This window comes from Rhinatrema bivittatum, chromosome 19, assembly GCF_901001135.1.
Source record: "Rhinatrema bivittatum chromosome 19, aRhiBiv1.1, whole genome shotgun sequence".
Taxonomy (NCBI): Eukaryota; Metazoa; Chordata; class Amphibia; order Gymnophiona; family Rhinatrematidae; genus Rhinatrema; species Rhinatrema bivittatum.
In genome coordinates, this window is record NC_042633.1 from 40,138,475 (window position 1) to 40,164,634 (window position 26,160).

At 55.7% G+C, this 26,160-nt stretch overlaps 1 protein-coding gene across 4 annotated transcripts in view; it reads left to right on the forward strand.

Moving 5' to 3' along the window:
* The window catches only part of PDE4A (phosphodiesterase 4A), a 246,378-nt gene that overhangs the window by 160,643 nt on the left and 59,575 nt on the right, over positions 1–26,160 (forward strand). Inside the window, exons 1-2 of one of the 4 annotated variants that reach the window (XM_029585250.1) lie at positions 16,633–16,739; positions 17,184–17,372. The exons of 2 other annotated variants lie outside the window; for them this stretch is intronic. Coding sequence is in view for 1 of the 2 variants with exons in the window: in XM_029585246.1 (XP_029441106.1) it covers positions 16,486–16,739 (254 nt within the window). In the remaining variant the exon portion in view is untranslated. Of the gene's footprint in view, positions 1–15,917; positions 16,740–17,183; positions 17,373–26,160 lie in introns of those variants that run through there. One more of the 4 variants, XM_029585246.1, reaches the window with a different exon arrangement.

Genomic DNA, 26,160 nt, shown 5'->3' on the forward strand with positions numbered 1-26,160 from the left:
AAGACTGTGAAGTTACCCCCATGAATTCAGAATGGGAAGGCAGAGAGCAGGGGCAAAGCATGAGGTTGACCGGAGGGGGGGGGGACAGGGTGCTTGCGTGAATGAGCGATGGTGTCCGGATCATTTTTGCGCATCGTACGAGGGGACCCCCCCACCACCACGACCCCCTCCCCTTCCATTTCATGCAGGTTTTTTTTTTAGGTCCGTCTGGTTTTTGTGCCTGCGCGAAGACGAACGGGAGACGGTGTCCCTCCCCACCTGTCACCTGTCAATTTGATTTTATTTCTCTTGATTTTGTGAGGGCCGCTCCGGCATCGGAGGCGGGTTTTTTTTTTTTTGTGTGTTTACCACCATTAATCGTGATGAAAAAGTATTGATGCGCTCCGTTACCCTGCTATTCGTCGCTCCTCTGTGCTCTTGCCTTCCAGTTGATCGATGGCCTTGTTGTTGTCGGCTTTCTGAATCTATTACAAAAAAAAAAAAGGTATAAAATTATTTTTTTCTACCGCTTTTATTTAATATTTTATGGAATAAAAAAAAAAAAAAGTTGAATGAAGTATTTTTTTTTTCTTCCCCCCCCAGCAGCGTTTCGGTTATGGTTTTTATCAAGGCAAAGCCAGCTTGTCCGTGGCGGAATAACACAGACGGGCAAATTCGTAGAGAGGTGGGAGAGGGGGGAAGGGGGATTACGGAGTTGGGCGGGGTCCTGTGAGAATTCATCTTCCCCCCCCCCTCCTCGGTCCCCCTTGCTCAGGTCACGCCGGGGTCCCCGTGCGACTTAAACCGAAATCTGCAAGGGACCTGGAAAGCCAAGATGATGGCTACGAATGAACGAACGTCCCCCGTCTTCAAGAAAAGACAAAAAAAAAGTAGTAGCAGTTGGGAGGGTGGATTGGGGCTGCAGGGTCTTCTGCTTTTCTGCATGGTTGGACGAGCACCGGCGCCGTCGTAACGCGTGCGTTTCATCCCTCCGTTGCTCTGTAGCGGGGAGGAAATGTTATTTGCTGCTCTTTAGGTTTAAAAGGTGCGCGCTGGGCTGCTCTCTGCTCGCTTTACGGATTTAATTTTGGGGGTGTCGCTCCGTTTTATGGTGCGCGTCGAGTTGGCGGATGCCGGGGTCAGGGCCACCGTGGGAGGGGGAAGGTTGCGTGTGTGTGTGTTTTTTTTTTGTTTTTTAATATTTCTGGTTCCCGCACGCGCTCCACGAAACCTCATCTGCCGGTCCCGTCCTGCAGATCCGCGGCCCCCATCGGCTGCGGGGGGTGAGGAAGGCGTTATGGAGGAAAGCGGCGACAAGTTGGGAGGCAGGGGATGTGCCAGTTGGAATTCTTGAAGGTAGCCACTGTGGCTACCAGACTTCTAGTTATTTGGGAAGGTTCCTAGGGGCGGTTGGGGGTTGAGCGCAGGAAACGTGGCGGGCCCCTGAGGGGCCGCGGCGCCTCCCGACTCCACGGCGGTGCCGGGAAGGCTCTGGTTAAGAGTTTCGGCGTCGGAAGGATGTCGTTTTTCGTTTGCTCCGCTGCAGCTCGCTGGCCATCTGTCGTGCCGCCTGTGGCATCGGGCCGCTGGGCTACCCCTGGTGCTTTCCATAAAACTTGCGGCTTCTCCGCGCCGGTGGCTACCCGTTCTCACGTCGGGATCTGCAGGGCCACCGGGGGGGGGGGGGGGGGGGAGGGTAAGAGTGGGGAGGAAGCTTTAGCAGTGACCTCGTGGAGAACCCGATGTTCTTACAAAGCTGCCAGTTGGGAATGATTTACATCGTTTTCCTTCTCTAGGGAGAGCAGCGTTCCAGCCCATGTGTGCAAAATGTTCTCAGGCCCGGAGAGGGGACCGCACAGTGACACTTTCTCACACCCACACACGCACACGCACTGTCTCTCACACAGGCACACACAGGATAGATCATGTACAGCACTGCTTCCCAAGATGTTATGGTGTCTCCAATTGGGAAGACAAACTACTGATCCCCCTTCCTCCCTCCTCACAGCTCTGCCAATGCACCTCACTCCTGCCCTGCAGCACCCCCTGCTATTCCAGTACTGAGACCCTCACACACAGCTCTGCCAATGCACCTCACTCCTGCCCTGCAGCACCCCCTGCTATTCCAGTACTGAGACCCTCACACACAGCTCTGCCAATGCACCTCACTCCTGCCCTGCAGCACCCCCTGCTATTCCAGTACTGAGACCCTCACACACAGCTCTACCAATGCACCTCACTCCTGCCCTGCAGCACCCCCTGCTATTCCAGTACTGAGACCCTCACACACAGCTCTACCAATGCACCTCACTCCTGCCCTGCAGCACCTCCTGCTATTCCAGTACTGAGACCCTCACACACAGCTCTGCCAATGCACCTCACTCCTGCCCTGCAGCACCCCCTGCTATTCCAGTACTGAGACCCTCACACACACAGCTCTGCCAATGCACCTCACTCCTGCCCTGCAGCACCCCCTGCTATTCCAGTACTGAGACCCTCACACACAGCTCTGCCAATGCACCTCACTCCTGCCCTGCAGCACCCCCTGCTATTCCAGTACTGAGACCCTCACACACAGCTCTACCAATGCACCGCACTCCTGCCCTGGAGCACCTCCTGCTATTCCAGTACTGAGACCCTCACACACAGCTCTGCCAATGCACCGCACTCCTGCCCTGGAGCACCTCCTGCTATTCCAGTACTGAGACCCTCACACACAGCTCTACCAATGCACCTCACTCCTGCCCTGCAGCACCTCCTGCTATTCCAGTACTGAGACCCTCACACACAGCTCTACCAATGCACCTCACTCCTGCCCTGCAGCACCCCCTGCTATTCCAGTACTGAGACCCTCACACACAGCTCTGCCAATGCACCTCACTCCTGCCCTGCAGCACCCCCTGCTATTCCAGTACTGAGACCCTCACACACAGCTCTGCCAATGCACCTCACTCCTGCCCTGCAGCACCCCCTGCTATTCCAGTACTGAGACCCTCACAGCTCTGCCAATGCACCTCACTCCTGCCCTGCAGCACCCCCTGCTATTCCAGTACTGAGACCCTCACACACAGCTCTGCCAATGCACCTCACTCCTGCCCTGCAGCACCCCCTGCTATTCCAGTACTGAGACCCTCACACACAGCTCTGCCAATGCATCTCACTCCTGCCCTGCAGCACCCCCTGCTATTCCAGTACTGAGACCCTCACACACAGCTCTGCCAATGCACCTCACTCCTGTCCTGCAGCACCTCCTGCTATTCCAGTACTGAGACCCTCACACACAGCTCTGCCAATGCACCTCACTCCTGCCCTGCAGCACCCCCTACTATTCCAGTACTGAGACCCTCACGCACAGCTCTGCCAATGCACCTCACTCCTGCCCTGCAGCACCTCCTGCTATTCTAGTACTGAGACCTTCACACACACAGCTCTGCCAATGCACCTCACTCCTGCCCTGCAGCACCTCCTGCTATTCCAGTACTGAGACCCTCACACACAGCTCTGCCAATGCACCTCACTCCTGCCCTGCAGCATCCCCTGCTATTCCAGTACTGAGACCCTCACACACAGCTCTGCCAATGCATCTCACTCCTGCCCTGCAGCACCCCCTGCTATTCCAGTACTGAGACCCTCACACACAGCTCTGCCAATGCACCTCACTCCTGTCCTGCAGCACCTCCTGCTATTCCAGTACTGAGACCCTCACACACAGCTCTGCCAATGCACCTCACTCCTGCCCTGCAGCACCCCCTACTATTCCAGTACTGAGACCCTCACGCACAGCTCTGCCAATGCACCTCACTCCTGCCCTGCAGCATCCCCTGCTATTCCAGTACTGAGACCCTCACACACAGCTCTGCCAATGCTCCTCACTCCTGCCCTGCAGCACCCCCTGCTATTCCAGTACTGAGACCCTCACACACAGCTCTGCCAATGCACCTCACTCCTGTCCTGCAGCACCTCCTGCTATTCCAGTACTGGGACCCTCACACACAGCTCTGCCAATGCACCTCACTCCTGCCCTGCAGCACCTCCTGCTATTCCAGTACTGAGACCCTCACACACAGCTCTGCCAATGCACCTCACTCCTGCCCTGCAGCACCTCCTGCTATTCCAGTACTGAGACCCTCACACACAGCTCTACCAATGCACCTCACTCCTGCCCTGCAGCACCCCCTGCTATTCCAGTACCGAGACCCTCACACAGCTCTACCAGTGCACCTCACTCCTGCCCTGCAGCACCTCCTGCTATTCCAGTACTGAGAACCTCACACACAGCTCTGCCAATGCACCTCACTCCTGCCCTGCAGCACCTCCTGCTATTCCAGTACTGAGACCCTCACGCACAGCTCTGCCAATGCACCTCACTCCTGCCCTGCAGCACCCCCTACTATTCCAGTACTGAGACCCTCACGCACAGCTCTGCCAATGCACCTCACTCCTGCCCTGCAGCACCCCCTGCTATTCCAGTACTGAGACCCTCACACACAGCTCTGCCGATGCACCTCACTCCTGCCCTGCAGCACCCCCTGCTATTCCAGTACTGAGACCCTCACACACACAGAGCTCTGCCAATGCACCTCACTCCTGCCCTGCAGCACCTCCTGCTATTCCAGTACTGAGACCCTCACACACAGCTCTACCAATGCACCTCACTCCTGCCCTGCAGCACCTCCTGCTGTTCCAGTACTGAGATCCTCACACACAGCTCTGCCAATGCTCCTCACTCCTGCCCTGCAGCACCCCCTGCTATTCCAGTACTGAGACCCTCACACACAGCTCTGCCAATGCACCTCACTCCTGTCCTGCAGCACCTCCTGCTATTCCAGTACTGGGACCCTCACACACAGCTCTGCCAATGCACCTCACTCCTGTCCTGCAGCACCTCCTGCTATTCCAGTACTGGGACCCTCACACACAGCTCTGCCAATGCACCTCACTCCTGCCCTGCAGCACCTCCTGCTATTCCAGTACTGAGACCCTCACACACAGCTCTGCCAATGCACCTCACTCCTGCCCTGCAGCACCTCCTGCTATTCCAGTACTGAGACCCTCACGCACAGCTCTGCCAATGCACCTCACTCCTGCCCTGCAGCACCCCCTACTATTCCAGTACTGAGACCCTCACGCACAGCTCTGCCAATGCACCTCACTCCTGCCCTGCAGCACCTCCTGCTATTCCAGTACTGAGACCCTCACACACAGCTCTACCAATGCACCTCATTCCTGCCCTGCAGCACCTCCTGCTGTTCCAGTACTGAGATCCTCACACACAGCTCTGCCAATGCTCCTCACTCCTGCCCTGCAGCACCCCCTGCTATTCCAGTACTGAGACCCTCACACACAGCTCTGCCAATGCACCTCACTCCTGCCCTGCAGCACCTCCTGCTATTCCAGTACTGAGACCCTCACACACAGCTCTGCCAATGCACCTCACTCCTGCCCTGCAGCACCTCCTGCTATTCCAGTACTGAGACCCTCACACACAGCTCTGCCAATGCACCTCACTCCTGCCCTGCAGCAGCCCCTGCTATTCCAGTACTGAGACCCTCACACACAGCTCTGCCAATGCACCTCACTCCTGCCCTGCAGCATCCCCTGCTATTCCAGTACTGAGACCCTCACACACAGCTCTGCCAATGCACCTCACTCCTGCCCTGCAGCAGCCCCTGCTATTCCAGTACTGAGACCCTCACACACAGCTCTTCCAATGCACCTCACTCCTGCCCTGCAGCACCTCCTGCTATTCCAGTACTGAGACCCTCACACACAGCTCTGCCAATGCACCTCACTCCTGCCCTGCAGCACCCCCTACTATTCCAGTACTGAGACCCTCACACACAGCTCTACCAATGCACCTCACTCCTGCCCTGCAGCACCCCCTGCTATTCCAGTACTGAGACCCTCACACACACAGAGCTCTGCCAATGCACCTCACTCCTGCCCTGCAGCACCCCCTGCTATTCCAGTACTGAGACCCTCACACACAGCTCTGCCAATGCACCTCACTCCTGCCCTGCAGCACCTCCTGCTATTCCAGTACTGAGACCCTCACACACAGCTCTGCCAATGCACCTCACTCCTGCCCTGCAGCACCTCCTGCTATTCCAGTACTGAGACTCTCACACACAGCTCTGCCAATGCAGCTCACTCCTGCCCTGCAGCACCTCCTGCTGTTCCAGTACTGAGATCCTCGTGCATAGCTGTACTAGAGGTGAAAGGCTATACAATATTGTGAAAGTCCTCACAGTGGGAGAATTAGAACCCAGGTCTCTAGTTTTAATATCCATTGTCTAATTCTCAGTTTCAGTCTCTTTCTCTCCCTTTTCGACTTGTTCTCTGATCATGATAAACCTGCACTGATTTCGGGAGGTGAGGGGAAATCGGGATGCGGTCTTTGTGACGTGCAGTGGGACTGGTTTCCGTGCTCCGGCTGAATCTCTTCTCGGACTCTCTCGGCGACCTTGGACGAGTCTCGCTTTCCCGGAAGGCAGCCCGAAATAAAAGAGAGAATAGTACTAAATAATAAATGAACTCTAAACCGGCGCAGACTTGTGAGGAAGATAAAGTGGTTTCCGGCCGTTTTCTGGTCTTGAGAAGCAGAAAGGAGTTGTGTGGAGGGAAGGCCGAGATCGTCCCGACGGGTGCCGTCTAAATTCCGGGCAGGGTGGGAATTTTATTTTCACCCAGCACCGAAGTAACCAAAAATATTACTCCCCAGCACCAAAACGGTTTCCGGAAGGTGCCCATCTCTGACCTTGCATCCTGCAGGAAAGCGCTTTTAGACCTTGGAGTCGTGCTTTCGTTTGAAAGGACCTGGGCGAAGTCGATGACATCGTCCTTAGCCTTTCATGTTGGTTTTGTAATGAAATAATTTAAAATAAAAACCCCACAATCTTTTGCGTATTTTTTTTTTTTTTTTTACTGTGCACGAACTTGATTCAGTGTTTGAGTTTAGCGCGCGCTAAAAACGAAGCAGCTGTAAAAACGAAAATTGCGTGACACGAATCGGGAAAAAAAATCAAGTGGGAAAATATAATTTGCCACGCAGACCCCCAGAGATGGGCGGGAGCCCTCGGGATTGGTGGCGGTGGTGGTGGCTGCAGTCCAGAGGAAGGGTCCAGAGCTCCCTGCGCCTCTCTGAGACCCTCAGTTTCGCCCTCACGGCCACGGTGGTCTCCCGTGCCTGAGGCTTAACCTGGCGAGGGAGAGCTGTGAGCAGCTGGAAGGTGGGGGGGACCTTCAGGAGCCCCCGCCGGTCCTGGGAAAAGGCCTGGATTGTCTTCCATCTTCTTTATTAACTTATTTGATTTTACTTTTTTGCATAATTGTTTCAGAAAAACCCCCCCAGAACTTATAGGAATGTTTCCCTGACCTCTTTGAGAAGAACTTCTTGCTGTGCTGGTGTTTGCTGCTTGGGTTAAAGAAGGGGAAAGGACCTTTTTTTTCTCTGTGAGGTTTTTCTTTTCCACTTGTCAGAGGTTTTGTTTAAAAAAAAACTAATTAACTTTTTTTTTAGGCAGCGCTTTTGCTCCTGTTGGTTAATGGAGTTAATTAGTCACTTGGACGCCAGATCGATTTAATTAATTAGTCGCTTGGTTTAATACACTTTTGATGATCAAATTCGTTTGGAGGTACCTGCGGGTTGCCCTCGTCGCAGACGGCACGGGGAGGGGGGGGGGGGGGGATCTGCCGGCAGCTTAAGAGTTTGCAGGTAGCTCCGGGTCAGCGGAACAGGCTGATCCGGTCTCCTGGTTTTGCCCCCTTGCAGGCAGGGAAGTTTGTCTGATTCCCAAGGCCCCCCCGAGGAGGCCAGGTGAGGGGGGGGGGGAGGCTCTCGCTCTTGGTTGGTGGGGGGGGGGGGGGTGCAAATATCCCTGCTCGGGGTGCAAATTGCTGTCTAGGTCCAAGCTGTCACTTTTCCTGTCGCCTCGGCTTCCTCCTGCCCCCGACCTTCAGGTTCATCCAGGGATTCTCCTCCCTGGCCGTGCTTTAAAAAAGTTTGTAAGACGAAGTCCCATTCCTGCGATCCGAGTCGGCGATGTCGATTTGTGGAGCTTTCGGGGGGCGGGGGGGTAACTCCCAGGATAAACTCCTTGGCAGGAAGGCAGCAGCTGCCGCCGTTGACTCTCCCCCTTCTCGTTCTCGTCTCCCGGGAGCGCGCCCGGCGCGCCCGGCTGGGTGGTGAGGGGGGGAGGAGGGGGGATCTCCCCCCCCCCGCCCCTTACAGATGTTGCTCTGAGGGGGGGCCCCGTTTGCTGGGACAGCTGTGCTGTAGAAGCTCTCGGCCGCTGCGTGGCCCCGGCCACGGTTCGTTCCCCTTTCCAGGGATTTAAAATCCCCGAGCGCCTTTCCCCCCGCTGTTTTCTCGATTTGCCAGGGCTGCTGCAGAAAGTTTTACAAAATTACCAGCGGCAGCTGAGGACCGGGAGCGTGGCCGCTGCAAGGCCAGTTTTCTTTTTAAAAAAGGGATCAGGGGGTGATCCAGGAAACTACGGACCGGCGAGTCTGTAGGAACTGTCATAAAGAAGAAAATACCTCAGCATAGAGATAGTGATAGTTTAACGGGTCAAAGTGAGGGAGAAGGGAGAAGGTACAGAGAAGGGCAACCAAAATGATAAAGGGGATGGAACAACTCCCCTATGAGGAAAGGCTGAAGAGGTGAGGGCTGTTCAGCTTGGAGAAGAGACGGCTGAGGGGGGATATGATAGAGGCCTAGAAAGTATTGCGTGGAATGGAACGAGTAAACATTCCCGTTTCGTTTACATTTCGTTTCAGTTCTGTCGTGCGCTATGTCACCGTTTCCACACCGAAACGTGTCTGGGGGGAGGGATCGGTCGTACCCCCTTGCAGTCTGCTCGTAGAAGAAATGGGGACGTGTGTGCAGAGAGTTTCCCCTCCCTCTATGTCAGACCCTGCCAGTTTTCTGTAGCCTTGATGTAGGGGGTGCACTGAACACCAGGGTGACCCCCCTCCCTTCCCTTCTGTTAAATACCTTGAGATTGATCTGCCTGCCATCAGTTTTGCCTGAATCCCTTTCTGACCGTGGAGTAGCTCTGCCTTGGGGATGGAGGATGTTTTTGGGGTTTTTTTTGTAGTTTTTCCAGGGATCGGCCTTCTTTCGTCTGGTGACCTGGGAGTGGATGGGGGCGGAAGAGATCCCTGCCAGATAATTCCTGGGCTCTTCGTTTCTCTTCAGTGTCTGTGTGTCCCAGATGTGTGCAGCTGCAGAATCCTGGCCGGGGAAAAATTGCAAAACGCAGAGTTTAAATGGAGATGGGGGAGGTATTTGACTTTGTAATGGATTTGTGCAGCACGTGCCCCCCCCCCCCCCCACCCCGGTGCATGCACGTAAAATCTGCCTTTTGAACATCAGGCGGGAGTTCTGTGCGAAGGTAAAATTCAGCGCGATTCAGTCTGGTGCGCACGTTTATACAAACTGCAGAGGCGTTCACGGGGCAGGTACGCGATTCACACGCCTGCTTTTGATTTTTTTGAAAGCATGGGCATCGAGCCACCATTCTGCTGACCGGCTGGGGGAGGGGCAACTGTTCCAAGCGGAAGCTTTTTAATGTGCGACCCACATCCCACAGGCATCCCAGGCTTACAAAAGGCCCAGCCCGTTCTAGGCCTGGTCCCAAAGGTCGCCTCCCTGGCTTAATCTACCTGGGATGCATTTAGCCTGGCGAGTTGCGGAATCCCACCGCTGCCACCATCTCCCACCCCCCTGCCTTCCCCTGGGTGTGCGGGCTCTGGTTTCTTTTCGGGGTTGGTTAGCAGCAAGGTTTCCGAGTGCTGGCCATCTCCCCCCCCCCCCCCCTTCCACCCGCGATTCTGCGAGTTCAGAGCTGCATTTTTACTGCCTGGCTCTGTTTTCTTGCTTACGCTCCCCACTCTCTGCATTTTGCCGGTCTCCCACCCCCCGGTCGGCGTGAGAAGGCAGTTGGTTTCGGCTTTCCTGCGACACTCGTGTCGGCGCAGCCCCTGGGTTTGCCTTTGGCTCCCCCCCCCCCCCGGGGACCGGGGGGTGGGGCTTAAATCCAAGCAGGATTGACTCGAGCATGGGATGAGGAGGCTCCCGGGTGCCGATTCTGCTCAACTTGGTACTCAGCTGCCACAGGTGGAGAGAGGGAGGGGAGGGGGGAGAGGTGTCTCGGCCCGGATTAACGGTGCCCTGTACGTGGGAGAGGAGAAGGGGGCATCACGTTTGGGGGGTGGGGGTGGGGGGCGCGATTCACCATCCTGTACCTTTTAGGACGAAAGCGGAGCGAATCTGGATCCAGGATCGTTAGGGATCCTTAAACCATCGGTCGTATCCGGGGCAGAACCGGGGCAGAACTGCTGGGTCCTGGGTAGAAAAATACGCATGAAGGTTTATTATATTTAAACCTCCTCCCTGGCTGCCGCCTGATTCTCTCTCCTTCCCTGTCTCTCTGGTTTGTTTTTTTTTATTAGTTTTTAAAAAACATTTTCATTATCCCTTCAAAGCAGAGGAAAGCGAGGTTTCCGCACCAGTTAAAGCCAGGCCATAATTCTTGGAAATTGGGCTGCACAGGCTTCGCTGACATCTCCCGCGGCTTGCGGTCTTTTATGCTGTTTCAGGCAAAAGCTGTTTCCTAACTATTAGCTTCAGCAAAAAAAAAAAAAAAAAGAGATTAATTGTATCTGTAAGGGAAGAAGAACACGGATTAAGATCAAAAGAGCAGATTACATGGCCTGTCACCTCTAGGACTGGAGGGATCAGGGGACGGGAGCAGGGATACAGAGCCTGTCACCTCTAGGACTGGAGGGATCAGGGGACGGGAGCAGGGATACAGAGCCTGTCACCTCTAGGACTGGAGGGATCAGGGGACGGGAGCAGGGATACAGAGCCTGTCACCTCTAGGACTGGAGGGATCAGGGGACGGGAGCAGGGATACAGAGCCTGTCACCTCTAGGACTGGAGGGATCAGGGGACGGGAGCAGGGATACAGAGCCTGTCACCTCTAGGACTGGAGGGATCAGGGGACGGGAGCAGGGATACAGAGCCTGTCACCTCTAGGACTGGAGGGAGCAGGGGACGGGAGCAGGGATACAGAGCCTGTCACCTCTAGGACTGGAGGGAGCAGGGGACGGGAGCAGGGATACAGAGCCTGTCACCTCTAGGACTGGAGGGAGCAGGGGACGGGAGCAGGGATACAGAGCCTGTCACCTCTAGGACTGGAGGGATCAGGGGACGGGAGCAGGGATACAGAGCCTGTCACCTCTAGGACTGGAGGGATCAGGGGATGGGAGCAGGGATACAGAGCCTGTCACCTCTAGGACTGGAGGGATCAGGGGATGGGAGCAGGGATACAGAGCCTGTCACCTCTAGGACTGGAGGGATCAGGGGATAGGTGCAGGGATACAGAACCGGTCATCTCTAGGACTGGAGGGATCAGGGGATGGGAGCAGGGATACAGAGCCTGTCACCTCTAGGACTGGAGGGATCAGGGGATAGGTGCAGGGATACAGAACCTGTCACCTCTAGGACTGGAGGGATCAGGGGACGGGTGCAGGGATACAGAGCCCGTCACCTCTAGGACTGGAGGGATCAGGAGACGGGAGCAGGGATGCAGAGCCTGTCACCTCTAGGACTGGAGGGATCAGGAGATGGGTGCAGGGATACAGAGCCTGTCACCTCTAGGACTGGAGGGATCAGGGGACGGGCGCAGGGATACAGAGCCCGTCACCTCTAGGACTGGAGGGATCAGGGGACGGGAGCAGGGATACAGAGTCTGTCACCTCTAGGACTGGAGGGATCAGGGGACGGGTGCAGGGATACAGAGCCTGTCACCTCTAGGACTGGAGGGATCAGGGGACGGGAGCAGGGATACAGAGTCTGTTACCTCTAGGACTGGAGGGATCAGGGGACGGGTGCAGGGATACAGAGCCTGTCACCTCTAGGACTGGAGGGATCAGGGGACGGGCGCAGGGATACAGAGCCCGTCACCTCTAGGACTGGAGGGATCAGGGGACGGGAGCAGGGATACAGAGCCTGTCACCTCTAGGACTGGAGGGATCAGGGGACGGGAGCAGGGATACAGAGCCTGTCACCTCTAGGACTGGAGGGATCAGGGGACGGGGGCAGGGATACAGAGCCTGTCACCTCTAGGACTGGAGGGATCAGGGGACGGGAGCAGGGATACAGAGCCTGTCACCTCTAGGACTGGAGGGATCAGGGGACGGGTGCAGGGATACAGAGCCTGTCACCTCTAGGACTGGAGGGATCAGGGGATGGGAGCAGGGATACAGAGCCTGTCACCTCTAGGACTGGAGGGATCAGGGGACGGGAGCAGGGATACAGAGCCTGTCACCTCTAGGACTGGAGGGATCAGGGGACGGGTGCAGGGATACAGAGCCTGTCACCTCTAGGACTGGAGGGATCAGGGGATGGGAGCAGGGATACAGAGCCCGTCACCTCTAGGACTGGAGGGCTCAGGGGATGGGAGCAGGGATACAGAGCCCGTCACCTCTAGGACTGGAGGGCTCAGGGGATGGGAGCAGGGATACAGAGCCCGTCACCTCTAGGACTGGAGGGAGCAGGGGACGGGAGCAGGGATACAGAGCCTGTCACCTCTAGGACTGGAGGGATCAGGGGATGGGAGCAGGGATACAGAGCCTGTCACCTCTAGGACTGGAGGGAGCAGGGGACGGGAGCAGGGATACGGAGCCTGTCACCTCTAGGACTGGAGGGATCAGGGGATGGGAGCAGGGATACAGAGCCCGTCACCTCTAGGACTGGAGGACTCAGGGGATGGGAGCAGGGATACAGAGCCTGTCACCTCTAGGACTGGAGGGGAGCAGGGGACGGGAGCAGGGATACAGAGCCTGTCGCCTCTAGGACTGGAGGGATCAGGGGATGGGAGCAGGGATACAGAGCCTGTCACCTCTAGGACTGGAGGGAGCAGGGGACGGGAGCAGGGATACAGAGCCTGTCGCCTCTAGGACTGGAGGGATCAGGGGATGGGAGCAGGGATACAGAGCCTGTCACCTCTAGGACTGGAGGGATCAGGGGACGGGAGCAGGGATACAGAGCCTGTCACCTCTAGGACTGGAGGGATCAGGGGATGGGAGCAGGGATACAGAGCCCGGCACCTCTAGGACTGGAGGGAGCAGGGGATGGGAGCAGGGATACAGAGCCTGTCACCTCTAGGACTGGAGAGATCAGGGGACGGGAGCAGGGATACAGAGCCTGTCACCTCTAGGACTGGAGAGATCAGGGGATGGGAGCACAGATACAGAGCCTGTCACCTCTAGGACTGGAGGGAGCAGGGGATGGGAGCAGGGTTACGGAGCCTGTCACCTCTAGGACTGGAGGGATCAGGGGATGGGAGCAGGGATACAGAGCCCGTCACCTCTAGGACTGGAGGGATTAGGGGATGGGTGCAGGGATACAGAGAGCCTGTCACCTCCTTGTTTTCCAGTTCAGTGTCAGTCTGTTTCCAGCTTGCTGACTTGCTCTGTTTGAATGTGCAGGGTCTGCTCTTCCTCTAGGACTGTAGGAGAGCTGACCAGTGGCACCCGTGTGACTGACCTGAGGGCCGTCCCGTGAAGCTGCCAATCGTGCCTGCAGCGGTTGGAGGGTTATTACGGGAGCGTCTCGGGTTGCTAGCATGTCCCTGGGCTACTGCTCGTTAACTGTGGCTGCACCCCGGCAGCGGGAACGTTTTTTTTTTGGGCGTACATCGGTTCCTGACGGCTGCGCGTACGTTGTGCGTGATGTGTGTGTGTGTTTTATGTTGTGCGCCCGAGTCAGACGCATACACGCCACGGGGCCGACGCGGAGCAAGTGCGCTCACCCCAGAGCATTGTTTAACCCGTGGCTGGACGCAAGTTTTGGACGCGGCGTCCGCAACCCCTTACGCCACAAGGGGATCAGCGCGTCCAAAACCTGCGTCCACAACGCCCCGCCCCCTCGCCGCTCCCGTGAAACTAATAGCCCCCGTCACACGCAAATGCGTGTGGATGAAGCTATGAACTATTCTCCCCAGATCTAAAAAAAAAAAAATGTGCGCCCGGCAACGCGAAGTTTTACGCACAGGAACGAACGCCTGCCGTAGAGCAGCCCGAAAAAGTGTACAGAAAAGCAAGAAAGCGCTGCTTTTTACGTGCCGGCGGTCGGGTTAGGGAAACGTTGGCTCAGTTAACGAGGGTCCCTTCGCCTAACCCCGCCGAGAGCTGACCTTTCCCGGGCGCGCATATGTCCCCGGCGCCTGCTTGGCAGCGCGAGCCCTCGTTTTGAATGTTCGATCGCGCGCCCGGGGAGAGGTGGCTGGGGCTCGCGTCAGGAAAGCACCCGTTTCCCCGCGCTGGCTCCCTGGTTGGTCCTGGCGCAGCGGAGCTGGCGATGGGTTTCCGTCCTTTTCGTGGATAAGGGGACACGATTTGCGCAGGGCGTGATGCGCACCCTGGGTGTGGCGTTGGAGGGGAATTTATTGCAAGCTCTAAAGTATCGGTGACATTAAACTTTCCGGTCCCTGGCGGTGACGTTTGCAGGCTTGCGCGGCGGCGTGCGTGCAGGAGCAGGGGCGGTCAGGTGGCCGCAGCCGGAAGGCGCGGACGGGTACAGTTTTTTCCCTGGCCCCTCTTGGCAGGAAAGGGGAACACGGCAGAAATCTTAAACCGTGCGTTGCCGATGCTTAAGGTGGCGAAGGCTGGGGACGGGGGAGGGAAGGCAAACAGGGGTGGTTTCGATGCTGTTGCCCCCTGACCGGGGGAGGGGGTTAGATCTGGGCAGAGCGAGAGATAAGGTCACGTCCCCCTGAGCGCGGGCAGAGAGAGAGAGAGAGCGCAAGGCGAGCAGTTTTTTCCCGCCCGGCAGCCGCAGCGGCACCGCCCTCGCCCTCGGAGATAGGACCTGGTGCCCTGAGCAGCAAACCCGGGACTCGTGAACCTCAAACCCCTCGCCGCAGAGGCTCGGTCTCCACCCAGGCGTTTCCTCTTTAACTTGGGGGTGGTCTGTGCCCGGCCCCGGGGGGGGTTTCCCTCCTCCGCCACCCTGCACCCGGCACCCTTTCTATGGAGAGAAACGTTTCCCCCCCCCCGGAGTTACTCCTGCGCCCCCCGCTTATTCCTGCGGGGGGCGCCTGTGACCTCCTTACCACCGTCTCCCTTATACCTTGCAGTGGTGGGGGGGGGGAGGAGGGGGGGTGAAGCTTGCTCGGGTGACAGGCGGGAGACTTCCCGAGCCAGAGCAGCGCAGACGACGTGGGGGCTGCTGGGCAGACGTGGAGAGGGGACGGGGGGATGGGGGGACCTTGATTTCTCTGCCTTCGCCACGTCCCGGGGCGGCAGATTCCACAGCTCGGGGGAGGGAGCGGGGGTGTTCGTTTTAAATCTACCACATGCGGGTTTTTCACGGCGTCTCCCAGCCCCCCCCCCCCCCCGTCCCGTCTGCAAGAGCAAAACAGCCTTTCCCTGTCAATTCGTTTCGTGTCAGCCCCCCCCCCCCCCGGTAACTCGTGGCACCGTCGCCTCACGTTGGCACTGAACTCTTCCCCCTCCTCCCATCGAGGGCGGTGCAGTTCTGTACCCCCCCTCCCCCTCCCGGGGCGCGGTTTCCATAACCCGAGATGCACTGGGGGGGGGGGGCAGGAAGTCTGGAGAAACTTCAGTGCATGCCCAGCCCCGAGTACAACGCGGCCCACTTCACCCTGACCTCACCGGGCAAAGTCCTGCCCGGCCGCCAGCTCCTTCCTTAAACGTTCCACTTCGCCCTTTTTCGGAGAGGGCAGGGGGGGCGGTTTGCGTGTGTTTGGGTTTTTCCTTTCTTTTAGCGTCTCGCACTTTTTTTTTTTTTGGCCGGCCAGTGGTTTTGATCGCCGAGGGGGGGGAGGGGGCGACGGGCCGGACTTCGCAAAGCCTTCGCGGCCGGGGACGCTTCCTTCCCTTTTTTCTTGCCGCCTGCTGAACTTTCCGGCGAGCTCCTGCCGCAGCATCCGGGAGGGGAGGACGCACTCTTCTCCCGCCCCCCCCTCTCTCTCTCTCTCGGCATTTTGGGTGCCCTTTCGCCCACCGCAGCGCCCGGCCGGGCTTTCGTAGTCGGGCTGGGGCAGACGGCCGTGCCCCCCTCTCTGGTACTGGGGCAGATGGCGACTGGCGGAGGGGGGGTCGAGCCATTCCGTTCAGTAGCAGAAACGAAGGCAAACGAAAGGGGGACCTGATGCTGCCGACAAGACTGAAAAGCCTGTGAACCAGGAAGACGGCGAGGGCACAGGCCGGCCATGTTTCCATAAAAAAGGAACCGGAATAACTGAGCTTTCCCCCCTGCTGCCCTCCACCCCCCCCCCCCCAGTCCATCTTTCAGTGAAACTTTTAAATGCCTCCTCTCTCAGGGAGAGACCGTAACTGGGCACAGGACAGCAGGAGAGCGTAGGACCTTTCCGAGCCCTCTGACCTTCGCCTGGAAAGTCCCCTCGTTCAGGGGCGCAGAGACCGCCGGTGTCGGCCAGGATCCTCTTCCCTTCTCCCCCCTCTGCCTACCGGATGGGTGCAATGACCCAGGAGAAGAAGTGGAGCCTGCCCAGTATCCCCGAACTGAACTCTCTACCCAGCCAAGAGGACGATGCCTTCCTGCCCCCCTCTCCCCTGCCCCCCAGCTCCTGCCCCAAGCCCAACCGGGGCAGGAACCCGCAGTCCCCCGTCTTCTTCCCCTGCACCTCCCCCACCCACGTGAAAAGGATGAGGGCGAACAGGTGCGTCCAGGAGCAGCAGTGGAGGCCGAAATGTGTGCAAGTCTGGTAAGGGGAAGAGCGTTGCCACAGTCCCTTCGGGGGGGGGTGCGTCCTGCACCATCTGCCCTGCTCGCTTTCCCCTCTGGAGGGCTTGCCCCGTGGGCATTAGTGTGGTGGTGGGGGAGGGGGGGGAGTTGCATTGGTCAGGAGGGCTGCCGAGACCCGGGGATTTAATTCCCTGCCGCTTCTGGATCCAGACATTTTCAGGTGCCATGCGATATATAATTTCTTTGAAATAAATACGTGCACTGAGTCGGTTGTGGGGAGAGGGACGGTATTTCTGGTTACGATCAGTGCAGCAGCACCGTGTGCTTAGCTTATAATGTTGGTTGAAGCTTGGCCACAGTCTCCTTCACAAAGATGACACTGATTTCTCTTTGGGAAAGGAGTAAGACTCGGGATGAAGAAGGCGAACAAATCTTTAGCGATTTTGTTTTTTCTTTCTTTCAGCTGCCCGGTGTGTTGGAAACGTGCGATCCGCCGATGTAGGGAGCTTTAATTCGCTGCACGTACTCGAAATCTTTCCGCTCCGTTCGTGTTGCCTGATTTCGTCTTGCTCCTCTGAGAGATTCGGTTAGTTGGTTGTTAAGGACAGGACGTGGAATGGTTTATTCCCTGATTTCTTGGAGCAGGCAGAAGGTAAATGACACGCAGGCACGATGTGCGTTTGCGCACGCGTGTGCACGAAGCCAAACACGCCATCTCATGCATCCATGCGTGCGGGTGCTGGGAAAGAATTACTTACGTGTGGCTTCCCCTCCTTGGGGGTGAGGGTTGGAGGAGGCCCATCCCCCCCCCCCGACCCTTATTCTTGGTTCAGGATGACCTCCCCCCATCACCACCACCCCCCCCCCCCAAGATCCCAGAACCAGCCAGAATGGCGAGTGGTTGGGGGGCATGCTGAATTTTCCTGGGCTCTGTATCCCTGCTCCCGTCCCCTGATCCCTCCAGTCCTAGAGGTGACAGGCTCTGTATCCCTGCTCCCATCCCCTGATCCCTCCAGTCCAAGAGGTGACAGGCTCTGTATCCCTGCTCCCGTCCCCTGATCAATCCAGTACTAGAGGTGCCAGGCTCTGTATCCCTGCTCCCATCCCCTGATCCCTCCAGTCCTAGAGGTGACAGGCTCTGTATCCCTGCTCCCGTCCCCTGATCCCTCCAGTCCTAGAGGTGACAGGCTCTGTATCCCTGCTCCCATCCCCTGATCCCTCCAGTCCTAGAGGTGACAGGCTCTGTATCCCTGCTCCCATCCCCTGATCCCTCCAGTCCTAGAGGTGCCAGGCTCTGTATCCCTGCACCCATCCCCTGATCCCTCCAGTCCAAGAGGTGACAGGCTCTGTATCCCTGCTCCCGTCCCCTGATCCCTCCAGTCCTAGAGGTGACGGGCTCTGTATCCCTGCTCCCGTCCCCTGATCCCTCCAGTCCTAGAGGTGCCAGGCTCTGTATCCCTGCTCCCATCCCCTGATCCCTCCTGTTCTAGAGGTGACAGGCTCTGTATCCCTGCACCCATCCCCTGATCCCTCCAGTCCTAGAGGTGACAGGCTCTGTATCCCTGCTCCCATCCCCTGATCCCTCCAGTCCTAGAGGTGCCAGGCTCTGTATCCCTGCTCCCATCCCCTGATCCCTCCTGTTCTAGAGGTGACAGGCTCTGTATCCCTGCACCCATCCCCTGATCCCTCCAGTCCTAGAGGTGACAGACTCTGTATCCCTGCCCCCATCCCCTGATCCCTCCAGTCCTAGAGGTGACAGGCTCTGTATCCCTGCTCCCATCCCCTGATCCCTCCAGTCCTAGAGGTGACAGACTCTGTATTCCTGCTCCCGTCCCCTGATCCCTCCAGTCCTAGAGGTGACAGCTCTGTGTCCCTGCTCCCATCCCCTGATCCCTCCAGTCCTAGAGGTGACAGCTCTGTGTCCCTGCTCCCATCCCCTGATCCCTCCAGTCCTAGAGGTGACAGGCTCTGTGTCCCTGCTCCCGTCCCCTGATCCCTCCAGTCCTAGAGGTGACAGGCTCTGTATCCCTGCTCCCGTCCCCTGATCCCTCCAGTCCTAGAGGTGACAGACTCTGTATTCCTGCTCCCGTCCCCTGATCCCTCCAGTCCTAGAGGTGACAGCTCTGTATCCCTGCTCCCATCCCCTGATCCTTCCAGTCCTAGAGGTGACAGGCTCTGTATCCCTGCTCCCATCCCCTGATCCCTCCAGTCCTAGAGGTGACAGGCTCTGTATCCCTGCTCCCATCCCCTGATCCCTCCAGTCCTAGAGGTGTCAGGCTCCGTATCCCTGCTCCCATCCCCTGATCCCTCCAGTCCTAGAGGTGTCAGGCTCCGTATCCCTGCTCCCATCCCCTGATCCCTCCAGTCCTAGAGGTGACAGGGTTACTATCTCCTCACAGCCTTTGCGCTCTTCCGTGAGCTGTTGCAGCCTCCCTCCCTGGATCCCTGCTCTCTGAGTGAGCATCGGTGATGAAACCCCCTTGCTCCCGCAGAGATGATGCGTGCCTTCACCCTTCCTCTTCCTCATTAACCTCCCTCCCTACCCCAGGCCCAGCATCGACCTGCAGAGCACAGAGTCAGTGCCCTAGGTCCAGGAGAGGCAATTAAGCTCCTGTGAGGATGCTGGGAAGGCCATTGATCAGGGGAGGGGAAAGAGAGCGGCTTCAGTGGGGTTTGGCACAGCGAAGACAGATACTGAAGACCCCCCCCCCCCAAAAAAAAAAAATTTAATGAGGAGCGAGAGGGGAGAGGAGGGAGGAGCGGCAGCTGAGGGAGGAGAGGCTCTCGCCGTGTTAAGATACGGATGAGATAGCGGGCGGCGGATCTCGCCCATGGCTTCCTCGCTCCGAGGCGGGAACCTGCATCTGTCCGCCCCCAGGGGCTTCGCCAGGATCCCCCTCCTCGGAAGCAGCTCGCCTCGCGCCGTGCACCGCCCCATCGACATCCTCCCCAGGAAGGGGTAAGGCGGCGTTCGTTCGCGGGCGGGCCGGAGCAAGGGGACGGGGGGTTCGGGGGGGGGGGGGGTGTCCGTACCGCGGGGGGGGGGGGGGGGGCGTGATCGCCGACGACTGGCGGGTATCGGGCGTCCGCTGGTGGCGGGTCCGCCGGGTCCTCGTTCCTGGGGAGGGGGGCGAGGGTCAGCCATCGCCTGCTCCGTGTCTGCGTCTGGAAAGTGCATTACCCGGCCGAGGAGGACGCAGACGTCTCTTCCCTTGCTGGCGTTTCTCCCGGGGGGGGGGGGGTATCTGCGGAGCGCCCCGGTGCTTGGATGCCTGCGGGGTTTTTTGTTTTTTTTTTTTAACTTTTACTTTCGCGTCTCGCAAATGATGATACGGTCTCGGTGAGCACTGTATGTAGTTGTTACCCAGGTGAGGGACGCAAAGCGTTTTTTTTTTCTGCGTTCCCCCGGTAACGGAGCCGCCGAAGGCGCCCTCCTCCGAGCTCTGGAGGGGGGGGGGGCGGGACCCTTCTTGCTTGTGTTGTAGGAAGAGGCAGTGGACAGTAGGTGGCAGCATTTCCCCAGCTAGGGGGGGGAAACTCCTTTACCAAACTTGCAATCCGTTTAATAAGTGACAAATCCCTCTCGCTGATGCACTGCCTCCTGCGAGGGAGACCTGAGAATGCATGCTGGGTTTTGCAGGATTTTGTGCTCTGCTGGGAGCTTTACACTTTTTTTTAAAAATACAGTTCCACTTAATGAAAGCATTGCAAAATGTTCTGTACCACTGGTGCGGCCGCGTGATCTCTAACCACAGGGGCACTCTCCCGGTCTCTCTTCATTGTGGCTTTCCGCCCAGCACGGAAGCAGGGTCTCCTGGCTCCCCTTCACGTCCGGGGTTGTGCGTTCGGCGCACGTGTCCCGCAAGAGTCCGGGTTTTTCTGGCAGATTCTCCGGCCCCCCCCCCCCCCCTGCGCTCTGTGCATTTCGCTGGAGTCTCCTCTGGCAATTTATTTATTTATTTATTTATTTGACGGTCTCATACACCGACGTTCATTGGGGATATTTTATTTATTTTATTTATTTATTTAACATTTTTATATACCGACCTTCATGAAAGAAATTCATATCAGATCGGTTTACATGTAACAAAGGGGTATAACATAGTCAACCATGTAACAAGAGGCGAAAGTTACATATAACAAGGAGGTTTTAACATGGAGGGCTAGGTTAGCCAGAGATATAGTAAGCATAACTGAATAAATTAGATAATGCAATAATATAAAGAAGAGAGGCATAAATATAATGCCTAAACATGGAGGGGTGTTTGGTTAGGAATCGGTGTCTGGTCTGGTGAAGAATTGCTGGATATGTAGGTTAGGAGAAGGCTTGGATGAAGAGCCATGTCTTGAGTTTTTTACGGAAGGTTAGAGGGCATGGTTCTAGTCTGAGGTCTGTGGGCATCTTGTTCCAGATGGCTGGGCCGGCTGTGGAAAAAGCTCGTTCTTTGGTGGATGATAGGCGAGTGGATTTCGTTGGGGGGGTGGTTTGCAGGGTGCTTTTATATGCTTCTCTGATAGGTCTAGCAGATGAGTATAATTTGAGAGGAATCTGGAGGTCTAGTTGTTGCTGATTATGAATGGTTTTGTGAATTATGGTGAGGGCCTTGTGTAATATTCTATATTTTATTGGTATCACCTCTGTTTACATTAAACGTGAAACTACGCTTGGGTGGCGCTTGACGGAGAACGTGAAAAGTAAAATATACAAAACCTAGAACAGGGGATACATGCAGAACTATATATATTGATTACAAAATAACTAAAATGAAGGTTACCTATTAGTTACAAAATAACTAAAACGAAATTACATGGTCCAGCATTAATGGATTATATAGTTACAGAAATGATGCGGCTTAGCAATGAGAGAATATCGTATACGTATACAGAGTATAAACGTCATAAGGGGAGGGTCCGTAGAGGAAGCTGGGTGGCTGGGATGGGTAGGTTTAGGTGTAAGCCTGCGTGAACAGCCACGTCTTTAATATTTGCTTCCTGACGTAGATCTGCTGGCGTTGCGTTCCGTAAGGCTGGGACCGGCCATGGAGAGCGCGCGTGCTTTTGAGGTTGCAAGGTTTGGTGAGTTTGGGGGAAGGTTGTACGTTTATGGTGGCAAGGTATTGGTTTCTGGTGGGTCTAGAGGAGGAGGAGTGGAATAGCCGCAAATCATTGAACCATTTCATGTTGGAGTTGTGTAGAGCTTTACGTATGATGGAGAGGGTCTTGTATTGGATACGGGATGCGATTGGCAGCCAGTGTCACTCCTTTAAGATGGGCGAATCATAGTTTTTTGTAGTACCATGCAAAAGTCAGAAGGATGGAGCAAGGGTTTTAGTTTTTTTAGGGTGTCTATTTTGAAGAAACACTCTTTCAACGTTGAATAGAGGGATTTCTTAAGGTTGATCTCGTACCTGTTGGGAGAACGAAATTGGGGGGTGAAAGTGAGTGGTGCCAGGGGGAGGGTATTAGGGTAACTTTGTGGTGAAATGAGTATAAGTTCAGTTTTTGCAGTGTTAAGGGCAAGATGAATGTTGGTTAGGAGATTGTTGATTGAGAGCAGAGTGGATTCCCAGATGTTAATGGCTTTAGGAAGGGTGTCAGTTACAGGAATAAGTATTTGCACCTCATCTGCATATATATAGTGGGGAAGATTGAGATCAGATAGGAGGTGACAGAGCAGTAGGAGGTAAATGATGTTGAAGAGGGTAGATGACAGGGAGGAACTTTGCGGAACACCTCAGTCAAGGGGAGTTGCTTTGGACTCATGGTTTCTGATTTTGACTTTGAAGTTTCTGTTGCTGATAGGATTTGAACCAACTGTGGGCGACTCCAGTTATTCCAATTTCATTAAGGCGCTGAAGGGAGGATATTATGGCTGATGGTGCCGAAGGCCGAAGAGATGTCTAAGATGGCTTAGGATATACACTTGTCCTTTATCTAGACCTTTAATGAGATGGGCCATCAAGGATAGGAGGAGGGGAAACCGTACTGAGAGAGAAGTAGATGGTCATCAAAGTAATCAGTGAGTTGCTGATTGATTGGTTTTTTCGAGAATTTTTTGAGATGGGGCGGTAATTGGACAGGTCGGTGGGGGTCAAGCTTAGGGTTTTTTTTAGTATTGGCTTGACTATTGCTTGTTTAAGGGGGTTGGGTACTGAGCCTAGGGTGATGGAGGCATTAATGATGTCGGCAATGGGTTGGGCTATTATGTTGGGGAATGGAGAGGAGATGTTTTGTGGGGATTGTGTCTGAGGGGTGGGAGGATGGTCTAACTTTCTTAAGTATTGATTCGATTTTTAGAGCAGTGGTGGTTTCTAAGGAGTTTAGGCCTGTGAGGGTTTTTTTTTTTTTGGATGGGCTAGGGGGGCTTTTTGAGCGGTGTGGGTAGGTAGGGAAGATGAGGGGAAGCGTGTTAGCAGTTTATTGATTTTGTCTTGAAAGTACAGTGCGAGTTCCTCGCATTTGGCTTTGGCTTCTTCGTCCGGTATAACAGTAGGGTGCTGATTTAGCTAGCGTGGCAATGTATTCAAAGAGGGCTCGTGGATTAAATCGACACTGGTGTATTTTGGTGGCGTAGAAGTCCCTTTTGACATTGTTTAACCTTTCTCTGTAGCAATGTAGTGAGGATTTGTATTGGGCGAGGAGTGTGGGGCTCGGATCTTTTCCCTGCACAAATTTCCCTCTATGTTTATTTGACGCTCAGTGAGTACTATGCCCAGGTCAATTCCATGGGTGGCATTGATGCAAATGCCAATTCCATGGGTGGCATCAATGCCAAAGTGGGTGGCATCGATGCCAATGTCAATTCCATCGATGCAATCCATGCCAACATCGATTCCATCGGTGCCCATGTCGGTGCCATGTCCGTGGCGTGCATGCCATGGATGCCATTGGTGCCCGAGTTGATCCAATTGATACCGTCGACGTCCGTGGCCATGCCGTCGATGCCCGTGGCCATGCCACCGATGCCGTCAGCACCCGCTTCCATACATGGATGCCCTCAATGCCCACATGTGTTTCGTGTCTTTTAGTTCCTGTGTTATAATGGGATTTCATTTGTCTTGATGGCAAGGGGCAGACATTATTGGCCACAGTATTTGTGAGGTTGTGCCAGGATGAAAGGGCGGCATCTGCATTCGACAGATCTTAAGTTGTTGGAGAGGGCCGAGATGAGGTCGTCCCTTCTACGTGTTTTTCTGAAGCGTACGGTGCTATTTGAGTTAGAGTGGGTAGGGGGGGCTTCTTTGTGGGACAGGAGGTTCTTGTAAGGTAGTGGTCTGACCGGGGGGGGGGGGGGGGGGGGGGGGGGGGGGGGGTCCGCTTGTATATGGGAGTTGGTGAAAATTAGGTGAAGGGAACGACCCGCTCTGTGTGTTGGAAGGTTGATGATCCGTTTAGAGCCTATGGGCCTTCAGAGCTTCGAGAATGGGTGACGCATGAGGTGGGGTTCGTGGTGAATGATGGCTGGGGTGTCTATGGTTATGTTTTTGGCTATGTATTCAATAAAGGAGGAGGGGTTACTGTCCAGTATTCCTGGGGGGGGGGGGCGGAGTATATTAAACAGATTTGCAGAGAGGAGGATTTAAAGAAGCCAATTTCAGGTTTGGGTGGAGAGGTGATGGATTGGACTATTATATTGAGTTCCTGTTTTGTTTTGTTTTGTTTTTTTGCGGCTGGTAGAATTCCTCCGCCTTTTTTTTGGGCCTCCGGATGGAGAAAACGTTCTAGATGTTGGTGGGGAGCCGGTTAAGATGTACAGAGTCAGGTTCCTTAAGCCAAATTTCTGTTACTGCACAGATGTCCTGGTCCTCATCAAGGAGGAGGTCATTAAGAATAAGGGCTGGTTGTTTTTTTTTTTTGCTTAAGGACTGAGTCTCCTCTGGTATTTCCAGCCCCTGCACTCTCTGCATGTCTCAGGAGTCTCCTCCGGTATTTCCAGTCCTTGCGTTCTCTGCGTTTCTCAGGAGTCTCCTCTGGTATTTCCAACCCCTGCGCTCTCTGCATTTCTCAGGAGTCTCCTCTAGTATTTCCAGCCCCTGCGCTCTCTGCATTTCTCAAGAGTCTCTTCTGGTATTTCCAGCCCCTGCGCTCTCTGCGTTTCTCAGGAGTCTCCTCTGGTATTTTCAGCCCCTGCGCTCTCTGCGTTTCTCAGGAGTCTCCTCTGGTATTTCCAGCCCCTGCGCTCTCTGCATTTCTCAGGAGTCTCCTCTGGTATTTCAGCCCTGCGCTCTCTGCATTTCTCAGGAGTCTCCTCTGGTATTTTCAGCTCCTGCGCTCTCTGCATTTCTCAAGAGTCTCCTCTGGTATTTTCAGCCCCTGCACTCTCTGCATTTCTCAAGAGTCTCCTCTGGTATTTTCAGCTCCTGCGCTCTCTGCATTTCTCAGGAGTCTCCTCTGGTATTTTCAGCCCCTGCACTCTCTGCATTTCTGAAGAGTCTCCTCTGGTATTTCCAGCCCCTGCGCTCTCTGCGTTTCTCAGGAGTCTCCTCTGGTATTTCCAGCCCCTGCGCTCTCTGCGTTTCTCAGGAGTCTCCTCTGGTATTTCCAGCCCCTGCGCTCTCTGCGTTTCTCAGGAGTCTCCTCTGGTATTTCCAGCCCCTGCGCTCTCTGCGTTTCTCAGGAGTCTCCTCTGGTATTTCCAGCCCCTGCGCTCTCTGCGTTTCTCAGGAGTCTCCTCTGGTATTTCCAGCCCCTGCGCTCTCTGCGTTTCTCAGGAGTCTCCTCTGGTATTTCCAGCCCCTGCGCTCTCTGCGTTTCTCAGGAGTCTCCTCTGGTATTTCCAGCCCCTGCGCTCTCTGCGTTTCTCAGGAGTCTCCTCTGGTATTTCCAGCCCCTGCGCTCTCTGCGTTTCTCAGGAGTCTCCTCTGGTATTTCCAGCCCCTGCGCTCTCTGCGTTTCTCAGGACTCTCCTCTGGTATTTCCAGTCCCCGCGCTCTCTGCGTTTCTCAGGAGTCTCCTCTGGTATTTTCAGCCCCTGCGCTCTCTGCAGTTTCTCAGGAGTCTCCTCTGGTATTTTCAGCCCCTGCGCTCTCTGCGTTTCTCAGGAGTCTCCTCTGGTATTTTCAGCCCCTGCACTCTCTGCGTTTCTCAGGAGTCTCCTCTGGTATTTTCAGCCCCTGCGCTCTCTGCGTTTCTCAGGAGTCTCCTCTGGTATTTTCAGCCCCTGCACTCTCTGCATTTCTGAAGAGTCTCCTCTGGTATTTCCAGCCCCTGCGCTCTCTGCGTTTCTCAGGAGTCTCCTCTGGTATTTCCAGCCCCTGCCTCTCTGCGTTTCTCAGAGTCTCCTCTGGTCTTTCCAGCCCCTGCGCTCTCTGCGTTTCTCAGGAGTCTCCTCTGGTATTTTCAGCCCCTGCGCTCTCTGCGTTTCTCAGGAGTCTCCTCTGGTATTTCCAGCCCCTGCGCTCTCTGCATTTCTCAGGAGTCTCCTCTGGTATTTCCAGCCC